Source organism: Somniosus microcephalus, chromosome 1 (assembly GCF_052327205.1).
Source record: "Somniosus microcephalus isolate GS21.2 chromosome 1, FLI_Smic_1.0, whole genome shotgun sequence".
Taxonomy (NCBI): domain Eukaryota; kingdom Metazoa; phylum Chordata; class Chondrichthyes; order Squaliformes; family Somniosidae; genus Somniosus; species Somniosus microcephalus.
The window spans coordinates 329,530,497-329,548,674 of record NC_140987.1 but is presented as its reverse complement, the minus strand read 5'-3'; the positions used below and the strand labels follow the sequence as shown (position 1 = coordinate 329,548,674).

The 18,178-nt window shown below is 47.7% G+C and overlaps 1 protein-coding gene across 1 annotated transcript in view; it reads left to right on the top strand.

Moving 5' to 3' along the window:
• LOC147124903 (dedicator of cytokinesis protein 11-like) overlaps nucleotides 1-18,178 on the top strand; it is a 458,563-nt gene that overhangs the window by 216,229 nt on the left and 224,156 nt on the right. Inside the window, exons 24-26 of the mRNA XM_085994653.1 lie at nucleotides 5,790-5,905; nucleotides 11,282-11,351; nucleotides 17,108-17,233. Coding sequence (XP_085850779.1) covers nucleotides 5,790-5,905; nucleotides 11,282-11,351; nucleotides 17,108-17,233 — 312 coding nt within the window. The remainder of the gene's footprint in view (nucleotides 1-5,789; nucleotides 5,906-11,281; nucleotides 11,352-17,107; nucleotides 17,234-18,178) is intronic.

Sequence of the window (18,178 nt, the reverse complement as noted above, 5' to 3'; positions counted from 1 at the left end):
ATGACTCTATGACTTGTGGGGAAGAGCAAAACTGGAGGCCATCAATATAAGATAGTCGCCAAGAAATCAAATAGGGAATTCCGAAAAACTTCTTTACCCAGAGATTGATGAGAATGTGGAACTCGCTACCACAGGGAGTGGTTGAAGCGAATAGTATAGCTGCATTAAATGGGCAGGCAGATAAGCATGTGAGGGAGAAGCGAATAGAGGTTTTGATGATAGAGTTAGATGAGGAAAGATGGGAGGAGGCTCGAGTGGAGCATAAATGCCACTGGTTGGTTGGTTGGGCTGAATAGCCTGTTTTTGTGCTGTATATCCTTTGTAATCCTATAATGTTGGTAGGTGAGTAATGTGGGTGTGGTGCTTTGAGCAGTGCATGTGGCTAGTGGTGCAGATGATGGGATATAGCATATGAGGATGAATTCACTGACCTTGACCACTCGTATGAGTTCATTAAACATCTTCCTGCATTGCGTCCAGGTCCTTGGGGCTAAACTGCTGGCATTCACCACAGTGACTATCTGCTCCCAGTGGACTTTACACTGTTGCCTGCAGGGCCTCCTGGCACCCTGTGGAAACAGAACCTCTCTCCTCGAGTTGACCTCCTGCACCAAGGCCTCCAGTGCTGAATTGAAGAACCTTGGCACACGCTCTGAACCCTATTGTGATGTTATTGTTGTTTTTTCCTCCTCTCGCTCTCTTCCCCAGCCAGTTCAATGAGCTGCTGCAGGTAGAATGCACCTCTCCTTTAAGAGGTGCAGACTGCCTTTAAGAAGTGCAGGCTAGCTTTAATTGGAGCTAGCCTCGCACGAACGTGGGCCCCCTGCTGAGCATTCAGCAAATCAGCAGCGTGTTCAATGCTGGTCCGAACACCACAATCATGCTAATCAGCAGGCAGCACAAATTTCGGATGCTGCCTGCATTCCTTTGAATGGGCGTGGGGTGATCTCGCATCGGCATCCATGTGCCTGTTTTGGGGACAAACTAATTTCTAGGCCCCAGTGTTGTTGTCCCACCAGCTGGACCACTAGCTGACACAGTGCAGTGTGAGCACAGCGCACACTCCACCCAGTAAGGTCCTCTGTATGTCTTAGGACCCTGATCTGTGTATTGAAAGGGTCTGCCTCCTGACTCGGGTGCGCTTCAGCCACCCTGCGGTAGGCCCAGGGAAGATGTCATCCACGGGAAAGGGGCGGTAAGGTGTACCCCACCACTTTCAGCTCATGACCATCCCGCTTCTGACGGGCAGAAGACCCCCAAATCTCCACTTCCCCATGATATTTATTAGATATATTAATTAATCTCCTGGGTTTGCTGTCCGAGAGATTAATCCTAGAGACTCCAGAACAATCCAGGAGAGCTGGAACCCTATTATAGTCCATCTGTGGCCTTGGGGAGCCTGAGTTTGAAAGCCTATGGAGTTTGTCCATGGATATTCTTTCAAAACAGTTTATTGACTTTGCATCACCTGAACTTTATGGTCTGGTGGCTTACTTCTAAACTCCCTCTGATCCCTCTCTTGCATCAGTCCCTGAGGGTTTTCAGTTTGTGATTTTGAGCTTAAAATAAAATCTGCCTGAGAATGTTGCACAGCAGAGGGCCTGCCCAAATTTGGAGTGGAAATTTTGATTTTGCGAGGCGATGGTTTGTACAGATGCGCAATGAACGTCAGCTTATGTAAGTCACTGTGTCATAACCAAATCAAATAAAAGCAAAGACTAAGTTATAGTAGCTATCCTGCTGTAAAGGTTCTTGCAGCTTTCAACAAGCCATTGCCCACCCTCCCAGCCATTGTGTTTACTCGGCAGTGATCTCATTTGGATTCTGGGGGAGGGATGCAGGGTCCATGAGCCAGCTCCAAGTGTGTGCACTGCACTGAACCCGGCTCCCTCATCCTAGCTGCAGGCGCATAGACTCTGAACAATCGAGGCAATGAGTCGATAGCAAAATACTGCAGATGCTGGAAATCCAAAATAACAACAGAGAATGCTGGAAAAACTCAGCAGGTCAGGCAACATCCATGGAGAGAGTCTGCTGCCAGGAAAGGGTGCTTTACAGCTTAAATACCAGTACATTCACGGACACCAGTCTCCCAGAATCCAAATTAAACAGTGCCAGTGTAAGAGCAGCAGGTGACTTGTATCTGGACTTTGGTTGGATTTTATGAAGGTAGCAACAGGAGGAGGCCATTCAGCACCTTGAGCCTGTTCCGCCATTCAGTTAGATCTTGGCTGATCTGTATCTTAACCCCATTTACCCGCCTTGATACCCTTACCTAACAAAAGTGTATCGATCTCAGTCTTAATATTTTGAATTGTCCCCCAGTATCCACAATCTTTTAGGGGAGAGAGTTCCAGATTTCTACTACCTTTTGTGTGCAGAAGTGCGTCTGACTTCACTTCTGAATGACCTAGCTGTAATTTTAAAGTTATGCTTTGCTGCCCTCTAATGCACAAAACAGGATTATAAACCAGATGCCACTGGAATTTTGTGTGTAATAGGATGAAACTGCCATAACCAGAGTTGCAAATAACAAGACTTGAGTGTAATGGGATTGTGTAAGAAGCAATATTGGGATTTGGCAATAGCTTGCATAGCTCAGAATCTGGTGACAAGTTGGCACTGCGACGACAGGGTGTATGTCTTCCTGAATGTATTCTTATGGTCGTGGGTTCAAGTCCCACTCCAGAGACTTGAGCACAAAATCTAGGCTGACACTCGAGAGCAGTGATGAAACGTCAGACCGAAGCCCCGTCTGCTCTCTCAGGTGATCTGACTATTTCGAAGAAGAGCAGGGGAATTATCCCCGGTGTCCTGGCCAATATTTATCCTTCAACAACATCACTAAAACAGATTATCTGGTCATTATCACTTTGGCTGCTGTGTTTCCTAAGTTGCAACAGTGACTACACTTCAAAAGTATGTAATTGGCTGTAAAGCGCTTTGCGACATCCGAAGGTTGTGAAAGGTGCTATAGATATGCAAGTTTTTTCTTCTTTTCTTTAATGGTTTTGCAAAATTGCTCAGGACATGATGACAGGTTGGCACTGGGAAGGTGGGGTCTGTATGTGCTCCTGAATGTATTCTTGCTGTGTATACTCAGTGGGTACAGGCTTTCTCCAGGTCAGTTATGCAAAGCACTGGAGAGCTTGGTGAAATGCGGAATGGCAGCACTCCACATGCCTCAAGATACGGTCTGACAGCTGTGCTCACATGTGCTGCCTGCTCACTGCACTCATTCATTGTGTGTTCATAACGGAAGGCCGAGATCGCACCGATCCCGATTCTGCCTGTGAGATTGCAGCCCTTCCCCCCCCCCCCCCAGTTATGAATCACTTCACTGAGGAGAAGGACTTGTGGGGGGGGAGGGGGAAACTAGACTAGTTGATCTCCTGTGGCATTGCTCATTGGGTAGCCTGAGCTCTGGAACACTGATGTCTTGCTGCCAACTTGATCACTGCTCAGTTACTTCCTGCAATGAGGGGGTTTAAATAGGTTCAGAGTTGAATGAGAGGTGAATTCTTGTGAGGCAGCGTCCCTAGATTGTTAACTCTGACTCCTCTCCTTGTTAACAACAACTTACATTTATATAGCACCTTCAATGTAGTAAAACGTCCCAAGGCGCTTCACAGGAGCGTTATCAAACAAAAAAGATTGACACTGAGCCAAAGAAGGAGACATTACAACAGGTGACCGAAAGCTTGGTCAAAGAGGTAGGTTTTGAGGAATGTCTTAAAGGAGGTGAGAGAGGTGGAGAGGCTTAGGGAGGGAATTCCAGAGATTAGGGCCTAGGCAGCCAAAGCCACAGCTGCCAATGGTGCCGTGATGAAACTCAGGAATGCACAAGGAATTGGAGGAGCACAGAGTTCTCGGAGGGTTGTCGGGCTGGAGGAGGTTACAGAGATAGGGAGGGGCGAGGCCGTAGAGGGATTTGAACATGTAGATGAGAATTTTAAAATCAACTGTTGGACCAGAAACTAATGTAGGTCAGCGAGTACATTGGGCGAGTGGGACTTGGTGTGAGTTAGGATACGGACAGCAGAGTTTTGGGAGAGCTCAAGTTTATGCAAGGATGCAAGGTTGGAGGCTGGCTAGGAGAGTATTGGAATAGTTGAATCTTGAGGTAACAAAAGCATGGATGTTGAAGGCACTATGTCAATGCAAGATGCTGGTACCACAGCAGATGGGCTGAGGCAGGGGCAGAGATGAACGATAGTAGAGGTGGACAACAACCTTTAAAGGTTGTTTCATTCAAAACATACAATGACATCATGGCTGATCATCCAAACTCAGTACCCTGTCCCTGCCTTCTCCCCATACCCCTTGATCCCTTTAGCCTTAAGAAATATATCTAACTCCTTCTTGAATATATTTAATGAATTGGCCTCAACTGCCTTCTGTGGCAGAGAATTCCACAGGTTCACCACTCTCTGGGTGAAGATATTCCTCCTCATCTCTGTCCTAAATGGCTTAGCCCTTATCTTTAGACTGCGACCCCTGGTTCTGGACTCCCCCGCCATCGGGAACATCCTTCCAGCATCTAGTCTGTCTAGTACTGTTAGAATTTTATAAGTTTCAATGAGATCCACTCTCATTCTTCTAAACTCCAACGAGTATAAGCCCAATTGACCCAATCTGCCCTCTTGCGTCATTCCTGCCATCCCAGGTATCAGTCTGGTGAATCTTCGCTGCACTCCCTCCATGGCATGAACATCCTTCCTCAGCTAAGGCGACCAAAACTGCACACACTACTCAAGGTGTGGTCTCACCAAGGCCCTGTACAACTGCAGCAAAACGTCCTTGTTCCTGTACTCGAATCCACTCGCTACGAAGGCCAACATACCATTTGCCTTCTTAACTGCCTGCTGAACCTGCATGCTTACCTTCAGTGACTGGTGCACAAGGACACCCAGGTCTCGTTGCCCTTCCCCGTCTCCCAATCTATTGCCGTTCAGATAATCTGCCTTCCTGTTTTTGCCACCAAAGTGGATAACCTCGCATTTATCCACATTATACTGCATCTGCCCAATCACCCAACCTGTCCAAATCATACTGGAGTTTCTCGGCATCCTCCTCACAGCACACACGCCCACCCAGCTTTGTGTCGTCTGCAAACTTGGAGATATTACATCTAGTTCCCTCGTCTAGATCATTAATATATATTGTGAATAGCTGGGGTCCTAGCACCGATCCTTGCGGTACCCCACTAGTCACTGCCTGCCACTCGGAAAAAGGGCCGTTTATTCCAACTCTTTGCTTCCTGTCTGCCAGCCAGTTCTCTATCCAATCAGTACCTTGCTTCTAATCCCATGTGCTTTAACTTTACACACTAATCTCTTATGCGGGACCTTATCGAAAGCCTTCTGAAAGTCCAAATACACCACATCCACTGGTTCTCCCTTATCTATTCTACCAGTTACATCCTCAAAAAATTCCAGTAGATTAGTCGAGCACGATTTACCTTTTGTAAATCCATGTTGACTTTGTCCGATCTTGTCACTGTTTTCCAAGTGCTCTGCTATTACATCTTTTATAATGGACTCTAGCATTTTCCCTACTACCGATGTCAGGCTTACTGGTCTATAATTCCCCATTTTCTCTCTACCACCTTTTTTGAATAGTGGGGTAGAACAGCAACACTTAGATTATCAGCCAGGGCCATTGCTGTGTGACATGTTTGGTTTATTATACAACATGGTACAGTAAATTGTAACTCCGATCAGAAAGCAGAGTGCTTCTGACACTGCTCACTTTAAATGACAGTAACTTGTATCTATTTTTTCTTCCAGTGTTTGCATGCCATGGAAGCCTGTGTGATGGTCAACTTCCTACCAACAATACTAAACCAGCTACTCCAAATCCTCACGAAAACCAGCCAGAGCGAGATTGCAGTGAATTCTGCCAGGTAAATCATTTCTTATCATCTTCACCCTCCCCCCACCCGTTCTTCCACCTTCCCTTCTATTCTTACCCCTCCCAACAAAAAAAAGTAAAGATTACTTGTGAAGTGAAGATTTCAGTGAATTTGTGGATGTATCTCCATGTGTGTGTGTATAAGTATGTGCGTGTGTAGATGAGCATGCATGTGTGGGCATTGCCATCTATGCATTGTGTGTGCAAGTGTATGTTGTGCTATCTGTGTGCACGTGTGTATTGCTCTCCATGTGTGTGCACACGTGTGTTTATTGCTTGTGCGCGGGTGTATTGCTATCTATGATTGGGTGTGTAGTGCTATCCGTGCATGTGTGGTGCTATCTGTGCTTGTATGTATTAGTGTGTGCATGTGTGTAGCATTATCTGCGTGCGTGCAGTCCTATGTAGGGAGACTTGATCAATGTTCATTCACTAACCGAGATTCCATATCAATTTCATTAATATTGCTTTGTGAAGAACTGAGATGGTTTAATAGTATGGCCTAGAAATTCAGTTGGGCGCGCCAGCCGTTAGCGCCTTAGGAGGAGTAGATCTCGAGCGCTAGGCGCTTAGCGCCCGGGCGCAGCGTGATCTGCGCCTCGCCCCAACTTCAGTACACATTTAGCGCCGGCGCAAAGTCTTAGCGCGCGCCCTGCTGCGCGCGCAGATCATGACGTCATTTACTAGTGCAACGCCCTTTGTGCGCCCCGAACCGGAACTTCACTCACGCCGGGCCATTGTGCGCCGGGCGGCCCTAACGACTGTGAAGTGGAACGGTACACAGCCGAGGCGGGCCGCGGGGAGCGCTAATTAAAGGGCACTTACCCTGCACTATAAAGGCCAGCCATTTTGCAGCATTCACTCTTGTGCAACGGTTTTTTGGAGAGAGACCAAGGAGGAGAGCTTACTGGTTTGGACCAACACTAGGACAGGTATTTTTGGCTCAGGCCAGAGCTTAGCAATTATCTTTGCCTTCATTGAGAGCTCAGTGTTTGCCAGCACATAATGGGGGCTGCATTGGGTGCCAACGCTGAGTTTCAGCCTTATGCCAGAAGGGCTTACAGACGCCGTGAGAGAGTGGCAGCCCTGGCTAGACGCAGAGGGGGCAACAGGCGTCGCCAACTGAGGCCTTACCCACCCAGGGTATACCGCCAGCAGTCCTCCTATCTGACCATGTCTGCCGCGATGTGTGTAAGGAGGCTGCGATTCAGAAGGGAGGTGGTTGCAGACATCTGCCAGCTGCTTCACAGAGATCTGCAACCACAGCTGATGCAAAGGACGTCTCTGTCGGTGGCAGTGAAGGTGACGGTGGCTCTCAACTTCTATGCCACCGGCTCCTTCCAATCCGCTGCTGGGGACATCGCTAACATCTCCCAGTTCGCCGTGCATTGCTGCATCCGCCAGGTGACCAAAGCCCTTTTCACAAGGGGACATCAATTCATCTCCTTCCCCATGACCCTGGACAAGCAGCAGCAGCGTGCAGTGGGATTTGCAAGAATAGCGGGCTTCCCCATGGTGCAGGGCGCCATTGACTGCACGCATGTGGCTTTGCGGGCACCTCTGAAGCATGCCGAGGATTACCGCAACCGGAAGGGCTACCATTCCCTCAACGTACAGCTGGTGTGTGACCACAGGCAGCGCATCCTAGCTGTCAATGCCCGCTTTCCAGGCAGCAGCCACGATGCCTTTATCCTGCGACAGACAACTGTGGCTGACATGTTCCAGGCACAGCCTCACCCAAGAGGATGGCTTACCGGAGACAAAGGCTATCCTTTGTGTACCTGGCTCATGACCCCGCTCCGCACGCCCACGACCCCTGGCGATGCCTGGCTAACACAGTGAGTGTGGCGGCAGTGAGTGCCCGTGTTGACCTGTTCAGTGACCTCATCAGAGCACCCAGTGACTGCACGGCACCACTGATCAGCTGCCCACTCGCTGCCTGAGCTGCCCCGAATGCCGCCCGACTCGCTGCCTGCTCTGCCCCGAATTCCGCCAAACTGATGGCCTGTGAGGCCCCGACGTCGGTGACGCCCCGACGTCGGTGACACTCCGAGAGAGGGACTCGATGGCCTCAGGCAACCGTGCCACTACCCCCATGAGCTCCGTGTGCCGGCGCTCCGAGTCCGCGGACAAGTCCTCGAGGCGTTCCATCTCCTCGGCGAAGACCATCTCCGGACTGGAGGCCGGACTCTCCCTCTGGGGAGAAGGCCGCCGAGCTGGCCGACCCTTCCTGCGTTGCTGGACGCCGCTGGGCCCCGCAATTGGACTCCCCTCCGACCCTTCCCCCCCTCTGGGGAGAAGGCCGCCGAGCTGGCACCCCCCTCCCGCGTTTCTGCAGGCCGCAGGTCCCATGAGCTCCCCTCCCCTCCGACACTTCCGCCACGCTCCCCTCCAGGGAAGACGTGTCCCCTACATTGGCATGGGTTGCCACGGCTGAGGGTTCCCCTGATGGGCCGCCTTCCTCTTGCTCCTCCTCCTCCTCCTCTTCTGAGGGGCTGTCACTGGCAACTTCAGGGACCTCCTCCTCACCATCTGAAAGCAGGAAGGCACAAGAGTAGCTTTAGAGTGAGGAGAGGGCGTCAGCGAGGGATGCATGAGTGGTGGCATTCAGCGCATTGGTCGGACAGTGGCAAAGGATGTAGATCTGATGCGCAAGTGGGACGAGAGAGGTCCAAACGTTGATGTCCTTACCATTGGTGCCCAGAACAGGGTCGGCATCTCCACATGCAACGGGGCCAATCACCCGGCCACCCATGATGCGCTCCACGCGATGTTGCAGCTCGGTGAGTGGCTGGATCTGGGGTCGGCCTCCCCCAGTCGCAGTCCGGCTCTTCTTATTATTGGCCAGCTTGGCCTGCAAGAGAAAGGACGGCCTCTAAGTACAGTGTGTAGCCCTGATCTTGTGTGCACTGCCTCCCATGGTGGAATAGCCTGGCCAGTGTGTCGCCCTGATCTTGTGTGCACTGCCTCCCATGGTGGAATAGCCTGGCCAGTGTGTCGCCCTGATCTTGTGTGCACTGCCTCCCATGGTGGAATAGCTTGGCCAGTGTGTAGCCCTGATCTTGTGTGCACTGCCTCCCATGGTGGAATAGCTTGGCCAGTGTGTTAAGTGCAGAATGTGCAATTGATGTTCATGCCTGTCCCATAGCTGCTGGATGAGGGCTGGCCATTAGGGCTTTCAGGTCCCTTTGCCCATAATGTGAGGTGCACATGCAAGGATGAGGAGGACACTGGAAAGGGTACTCACCCTGACAATCCGAGTGAGGTCATTAAACTTTTTGCGGCATTGGACACCGGTCCTGGGGACCTCGCTGTTGGCTGACACCTTGCTGGCGACATGCCTCCAGGCTCTCTGGTAGACGCGGACCGGCGCCTTCCTGCCATTGTCCGGGTACAAAAGATGGCGCCTCTTCTCCACACCACCAACCAGCACACTCAGATCACGCTCTGAGAAGCGCTGCGCTCGTTCACGGGCCTTCTGCATGGCTTCAGGCGCTATTTGGGTCCAGCAGCAGTGTTCAGGCCTAGCTGCAGGGCTCCACTATCCAGGGCGTGGCAGCAGACCAAGTCGACCCTTCCCCCTTAAGAGCTGGCCGGCGCCAGGGTGCCTGCTGTCAATCACGAGATGGCCGCACCTGCGCTGCGCCCGGCCTCGGCGCTCTCGCTCAGCACCTCCAGCTTAGCGCCTAAAGAGAGGCGTCCAGCGCCAGTTTTAGCGCTCGAGCAAACTCTTAGGGCGAAGCTAATGAGTATCGGAGAAGTGGCCTCGATTTGGCGGCGGGCGCAAACTTTAGCGGCCGCCCGACTTTACCGCCCCAAAAGTGGCTACAATGAATTTCTAGGCCTATAACTTTTTAACATTCGGTTGACAAACATTGGGTTTGGGTGCTAATTGAATTCTGTTGCTGGTTAAAATGAACGATTTGTATTTTCGAACCTATTATCAAAATGTGCCATTGTGAAAGTAGAACCTTATATGTGAATAAAACGATAGGGTAACAATATCTGGATCTGGTCATTTTTCAGCCTATACATTTCTGTTTTTAGTCTCTTAATTATGTTTGGATTTTTTAGTAGTAAGTAATTTTATATTCTGCTGACTGACCCATACTATATATAATTTTGTGTTCGGTACTGAAAGGCTAAATGATATTTGTTGACATTCATTTTCCCCAAAATATCAGTGAAATACATTTATTCACAGACCCGCACCCTATTCCTGCACCCTATTCCCTATTCACTATCCCTAAATCCATTCCCTAACCCTAATCTTAAATCTAATACGAAAACAAAATACTGCGGATGCTGGAAATATGAAATTAAAAACAGAAAATGCTGGAAACACTCAGCAAGTCAAGAAGCATCTGTGGATAGAGAATCAGAGTTAACATTTCAGGTCGATGACCTTTTATCAGAACTGGATTTATTCAATGTTTGAAGACTTTGCACAGATTTCAGTCTTGCTGTACCATTCCTGATTAAATCAGCCAGTGACTGCACTGTTGCCCTATAACCGAGGCCTTTAGGAAGTATTGATTGCACATACCTGGAGTAGCTCATATCTCATACTCTGTTGGGACAAAATGGCAGAAACCATAGACATTTCAGCACAGAAGGAGATAATCGCGCTGGTGCTAGCTCTTTAACTAGAGCTATCTACAGTACTCCAATCACATTAAAGAAAGAAAGATTTACATTTATGCAGCACCTTTCACGACCTCAGGATGTCCTAAAGCGCTTTATAGCCAATGATGTAGTTTAGAAGTGTAGTCACTGTTGTAATGTGGGAAACGTGGCAACTTGCACAGAGCAAGATCCCACAAACAGCAATGTGATATTGAGCCTTTTTTAGTGATGTTGGTTGAGGGATAAATATTTCCCAGGACATCGGGAAGAACTCCCCTGCTCTTCTTTGAGTAGTGCCGTGGGATATTTTATGCCCACCTGAGAGAGCAGACAGGGCCTTGGTTTAACGTCTCATCTGAAAGACGGCACCTCTGACAGTGCAGCACTCCCTCAGCACTGCAATGATGTGACAGCCTGGATTATAGGTTCAATTTTCTGGAGTGGGACCCTACCCTTTCTCCATATTACTTCTGCTCACCTAATCATGAAGGCAAGTGTAGCTGCTGCGTGTAACAGTGATTTTGCCAAATGCAGGTATTTAAAATAAAAATTCATCATTATTAAGGCATTGCTGATACTTTGTGTAAAGTGCCGTTGAAAAGTAATACAATGACTCTGACAGATTGGTGACTGCTTTGCTTAGAGTGCCAACAATGGCAGAGGGCCAAGTCCGGCTGATTTGTGCAGAAGCACGCTTATTCCGCAATCCATGAACAATTTGTTTTCCATGCCTCTCTTTCAGGGTAATAATACATATCGTGTCCAAATGTCACGAAGAGGGGCTGGACCATTACTTGCGATCATATGTAAAGGTAGTTTACTTTTTAAGAGTATATTGAATTGTGCAGAAGTTGGACGTTATTATAAATGTGGAAACTTTAAATAAATCGAGACCCTGAAATGACCCTTGGCGATGTCATCTATTTAACAAACGGGTGACACCTACCAACAATAACAGTGAAGAGACCAACTTCAGGCGTTGAGCATTCATAGATCAGTATTTCACCAGGGGCTTAAAGGGTTAAATTATGAGGACAGGTTACATAGACTAGGCTTGTATTCCATTGACTTTAGAAGGTGAGGGATGATCTGATCGAGGTGTTTAAAATGTTAAAAGGATTCGATAGGGTAGATGCAGAGAAACTATTTCCTCTGGTGGGGAAATCAAGAACAAGGGGACATAATCTTAAAATTAGAGCCAGGCCATTTAGAAGAGAAATCAGAAAGCATTGGTTCACACAAAGGGTAGGAGAAATCTGGAATCTCTCTCCCAAAAGGCTGTGGATTCTGGGGGACAATTGGAGCTTTCAAGGCTGAGATGATAGATTTTTGTTGGGTAAGGGTATCAAGGATATGGAGCAAAGGCAGGTAAATGGAGTTGAGGTACAGATCAGCTGTGATCTGATTGAATGCTGGAGCAGGCTCGAGGGGCTGAATGTCCTCCTCCTGTTCCTGTGTAACAGGCTCGAGGAGCTGAATGGCCTCCTGTTCCCATGTAACAGGCTAGGGACTGAATGGCCTCCTCTTGTTCCCGTGAAACAAGCTCAAGGGGCTGAATGGCCTCCTCCTGTTCCAGTGTAACAGGCTCGAGGGGCTGAATGGCCTCTTCTTGTTCCCATGTAACAGGATCTGGGCTGAATGGCCTCCTCCTGTTCCTGTGTAACAGGCTCGAGGGGCTGAATGGACTCCTCCTGTTCCGTGTAACAGACTCGAGGAGCTAACATAGAAACATAGAAGGTAGGAGCAGGAGTAGGCCATTCGGCCCCTCGAGCCTGCTCCGCCATTCAATGAGATCATGGTTGATCATCCAAATTCAGTACCCTGTGCCTGCCTTCTCCCCATATCCCTTGATCCCTTTAGCCTTAAGAAATATATCCAACTCCTTCTTGAATATATTTAATGAATGAATTGGCCTCCACTGCCTTCTGTGGTAGAGAATTCCACAGGTTCACCACTCTCTGGGTGAAGAAATTCCTCCTCATCTCTGTCCTAAATGGCTTACCCCTTATCCTTAGACTGTGACCCCTAGTTCTGGACTCCCCGGCCATCGGGAACATCCTTCCTGCATCCAGTCTGTCCAGTCCTGTTAGAATTTTATAAGTTTCAATGAGATCCCCTCTCATTCTTCTAAACTCCAGCGAGTATAAGCCCAATCGACCCAATCTCTCCTCATACGTCATTCCTGCCATCCCAGGTATCAGTCTGGTGAATCTTCACTGCACTCCCTCCATGGCAAGAACATCCTTCCTCAGATAAAGCGACCAGAACTACACACAATACTCAAGGTGTGGTCTCACCAAGGCCCTGTACAACTGCAGCAAGACATCCTTATTCTTATACTCGAACCCTCTCACTACGAAGGCCAACATACCATTTGCCTTCTTAACCACCTGCTGCATCTGCATGCTTACCTTCAGCGACTGGTGCACAAGGGCACCCAGGTCTCGTTGCACTTCTCCTTCTCCCAATCTATTGCCATTCAGATAATAATCTGCCTTCCTGTTTTTGCCAGCAAAGTGGATAACCTCGCATTTATCCACATTATACTGCATCTGCCATGCTTCTGCCCAATCACCCAACCTGTCCAAATCATACTGGAGCTTCTCGGCATCCTCCTCACAGCACACATGCCCACCCAGCTTTGTGTCGTCTGCAAATTTGGAGATATTACATCTAGTTCCCTTCTCTAGATCATTTAAATATATATATAGTGAATAGCTGGTGTCCTAGGACCGATCCCTGCGGTACCCCACTAGTCACTGCCTGCCACTCGGAAAAAGGGCCATTTATTCAACTCTTTGCTTCCTGTCTGCCAGCCAGTTCTCTATCCAATCAGGACCTTGCTCCCAATCCCATGTGCCTTAAATTTACACGCTAATCTCTTATGCGGGACCTTATCGAAAGCCTTCTGAAAGTCCAAATACACCACATCCACTGGTTCTCCCTTATCTATTCTACCAGTTACATCCTCAAAAAATTCCAGTAGATTAATCAAGCACGATTTACCTTTTGTAAATCCATGTTGACTTTGTCCGATTCTGTCACTGTTTTCCAAGTGCTCTGCTATTACATCTTTTATAATGGACTCTAGCATTTTCCCCACTACCGATGTCAGGCTTACCGGTCTGTAATTCCCAGTTTTCTCTCTACCACCTTTTTTGAATAGTGGGGTAACATTAGCTACCCTCCAATCCATGGGAACTGTTCCAGAGTCTATCGAATTTTGGAAGATGACCAGCAATGCATCTACTATTTCTAGGGCCACTTCCTTAACTGCCCTAGGATGTAGATTATCAGGCCCTGGGGATTTATCGGCCTTCAATTCCGTCAATTTCCCTAACACCATTTCCCTACAAATACTGATTTCTTTCAGTTCCTCCCTCTCATTAGACCCTATGTTCCCCAACATCTCTGGGAGGTTATTTTGTGTCCTCCTTTGTGAAGACAGAACCAAAGTATGTATTTAATTGGTCAGCCATTTCTTTGTTCCCCATTATAAATTCCCCTGATTCTGATTGCAAGGGAACTACACTTGACTTCACCAATCTTTTTCTCTTCACATATCTATAGAAGCTTTTACAGTCAGTTTTTATGTTCCCTACAAGCTTACTCTCATACTCTATTTTCCCCCTCTTAATTAATCCCTTTGTCCTCCTTTGCTGAATCCTAAACTGCTCCCAATCCTCAGGTTTACTTCCTTTTCTGGCCAATTTATATGTCTTCTCCTTGGATCTTATGCTATCCCTAATTTCCCTTGTTAGCCACGGTTGAGTCACCTTTTTTGTTTCAATTTTATGCCAAACTGGGATGAACAAATTCTGTAGTTCATCCATGCGATCTTTGAATGTTTGCCATTGCCTATCCACCGTCAACCCTTTGAGTAACATTCCCCAATCAATCCTACCCTACTCGTGCCTCATACCATCGTAGTTTCCTGTATTTAAATTCAAGACCCTAGTCTCTGAGTCAACTACTGCACTCTCCATCTTAACGAAGAATTCTATCATATTATGATCGCTCCGACCCAAGGGGCCTCGCACAACAAGATTGCTAATTAATCCTTTCTCATTACATAATACCCAGTCTAAGATGGCCTGATCTCTAGTTGGTTCCTCGACATATTGGTCCAGGAAACCATCTCGTATTCACTCCAGGGATTCCTCCTCCACAGTATTATTACTAATTTGGTTAGCCCAATCTATATGTAGATTAAAGTCACCCATGATAACTGCTGTGCCCTTATTGCACGCGTCTCTAATTTCCTGTTTAATGCCATCCCCAACCTCCGCATTACTGTTTGGAGGTCCGTATACCACTCCCACTAACGTTTTCTGCCCCTTGGTATTTCTCAGTTCTACCCATACAGATTCCACATCATCAAAGCTAATATCCTTCCTTTCAATTGTGTTAATCCCCTCTTTAACCAGCAATGCTACCACACCTCCTTTTCCTTTTTGCCTATCTTTCCTGAATGTTGAATACCCCTGGATGTTCAGTTCCCAGCCTTGGTCAACCTGGAGCCATGTTTCCATAATCCCAATCATATCATATATCCGTTTACCTCTATTTGCGCAGCTAATTCATCCACCTTATTACGAATGCTCCTCGCATTAAGACACAAGGCCTTCAGGCTTGTTTTTTTAACACTCTTACACCTTTTAGAATAATTATTTACTGTGGCCATGTTTGATTTAAAGCCTTGATTTCTCTGACTGCCACCTTTGTTATTCATCCTTCCTTTCTTTTGCTTCTATCCTTGTTTCCCTTTCTTCTGTCTCCCTGCTCAGGTTCCCAACCCCCTGCCATTTTAGTTTAAACCCTCCCCCAGAGCACTAGCAAACACTCCCCCAGGACATCGGTCCCGGTCCTGCCCAGTTTGGTTTGTACTGGTCCCACCTCCCCCAGAACCGGTTCCAATGTCCCAGGAATTTGAATCCCTTCCCCTTGTACCATTCCTCTAGCCACGTATTCATCTGAAATATCCTTCTATTTCTACTCTGACTAGCATGTGGCACTGGTAGCAATCCTGAGATTACTAGCTTTTGAGGTCCTATTTTTTAATTTACCTCCTAACTCCCTATATTCAGCTTTTAGGACCTCATCCCGTTTTTTACCTATATCGTTGGTACCTATATGCACCACGACAACTGGCTGTTCACCCTCCCCCTCCAGAATGCCCTGCAACCACTCGAGACATTCTTGATCCTTGCACCAGGGAGGCAACATACCATCCTGGAGTCTCGTTTGCGGCCGCAGAAACGCCTATCTATTCCCCTTACAATAGAATCCCCTATTACTATAGCTCTCCCACTCTTTTTCCTCCCGTCCTGTGCAGCAGAACCACCCACGTTGCCAGGAAGTTGGCTGCTGCTGCCTTCCTCTGATAAGCCATCTCCCTCTCCAATATCCAAAGCGGTATATCTGTTTGAGAGGGGGATAGCCACAGGGGACCCCTGCGCTACCTGCCTGCGCCTACTACTCTGCCTGGTGGTCACCCATTCTCTTCCTGCCTGTGCAGCCCTTACCTGCGGTGTGACCAACTCCCTAAACGTGTTATCCATGACCTCCTCAGCATTGCTGAATGGCCTCCTCCTGTTCTGGTGTAACAGGCTCGAGGGGCAGAATGGCTTCTTCCTGTTCCCGTGTAACAGGTTCGAGGGGCTGAATGAGTGAGAACTTGGAAGTGAACCATATGAAATTCTCCCTTTTGTTACACTAGTTGTTGTCATAAAACTTCTACCAGCTCTCATGTGTTTCCATGTGTTGGAAGTGTTCGTCTATCCATTAACAATATTGCGTCTGACACGGTGTGTTAGCGCAGTGTGAGTTCAGCTTCGGGAGCTGGCTTTGAATCTAGCCCAGTTGGTGAGGTGAAAGCTTCTCTTTGCTGCCTGTAATTCTCTGATGTGGATTTGGAGTGTCTCGGCTCAATTACTAGGTCGTTCAATACAAGACTGCTTGTAGTCGAGGGCACAAGGGTGAAAAATGGAAAGGCTAAAATGTGCAGACGGATTGTTGTGGATTCTGATCTCTGGGAGTGTGTAACATACAATGGGTCAGTGTGCAGCTCACCTCACTCACCCCCAATCCATTTAATAAACATAAAAATGGATTTATAATACGTAATCATTATATTCTAATGTGCTAATGTGACGTTTTCTCCATATTTTAGCACTGGCATGATTCCCTTTGCCTGCTAAAAACACGCAGTAATGCGTGGCAATCACGTCACCCTACGGTGTAAGCTCAGGGCCATAGACTTGATGGAGTCTGCTTGTGTGATGCAGAATGAAGATGTGTAAAATCAGCTGTGTTTTATTTCCCAGACTCACTAATAACCTGTAAAACAAAAGCAAAATACTGCGGATGCTGTAAATCCGAAATAAAAGCCGAAAATGGTGGAAACTCTCAGCCGGTCAGGAAGCTTCTGAAGAGAGAGAGAGAGAGAGAGAGAGAGGGTTGATGTTTCAGCTCGCTGACCTTGCACTAATGACCTGATTGCTCAGTGTTAGATTTCAGGATCTCAGAGGGCGAGCTGAATCTTTTACTGATTTATTGGTTTCTTCAGTACGTTTTCAGGACGGGCCAATACGTGACCTCAGAAAACAAGACGACACACGAAGAGCTTGCAAGATCCATCACCGTAATCTTGAAACAATCTGCGGATTTTCTCACCATCAACAAACTGCTAAAGGTTGGTGCTCGCTGTCAGAACTGCAGATACAGTCACTTTCTCTCCCTCATTTAAGCAAAAATATGTAATAAAATCCAAAACCAACATCATCATGTACCTTAATTTATTCATTACAGAGCTATGGTCGCTGAGGGGCATTTTCCCTTTAATAGAAACATAGAAGATAGGAGCAGGAGTAGGCCATTCGGCCCCTCGAGCCTGCACCGCCATTCAATGCGATCATGGCTGATCATCCAAATTCAGTACCCTGTCCCTGCTTTCTCCCCATATCCCTTGATCCCCTTAGCTTTAAGAGTCGGTTTAACTGCAGGCTGCGTTTCTTCCATTCTGCTCCTCTTCCTGATATCTCTGTTAATAGGCTCATGAGTAAGTCATGGCGATGAACTTGACACTTCAACAAGTAAAAAGCCAGAAGGACATTTTGTGGTCTAATTCAATATGCAGAAAAGGCTTTCCTATTACTATCCTGCTGGCTCCCTATAATGTGAGATTTCAGTTCTTAGAAAAAGAGAGAACTTGCATTTCTATAGCACCTTTCACCACCTCAGGATGTCCCAAAGCGATTCACAGCCAATGAAGTACTTTTGAAGTGTGGGCACTGTTGTAATGTAGGGAAATGTGGCAGCCAATTTGCGCACAGCAAGCTCCCACAAAAAAACAATGAGATAACTGACCAGATCATCTGTTTTAGTGATGTTGGTTTAGGGATAAATGTTGGGCAGGATACCAGGGAGTACTCCCCTGCCCTTGTTCAAAATAGTGCCGTGGGATCTTTTACGTCCACATGAGAGAGCAGACGGGGCCTTGATTTAACACCTCATCTGAAAGATGGCACCTCCGACAGAGCAGCACTCCCTCAGTACTGCACTGGGAGTGTCAGCCTGAATTTTGTGCTCAAGACTCTGGAGTGGGACTGTGAGCCCACAACCTTCTGACTCAGAGGCG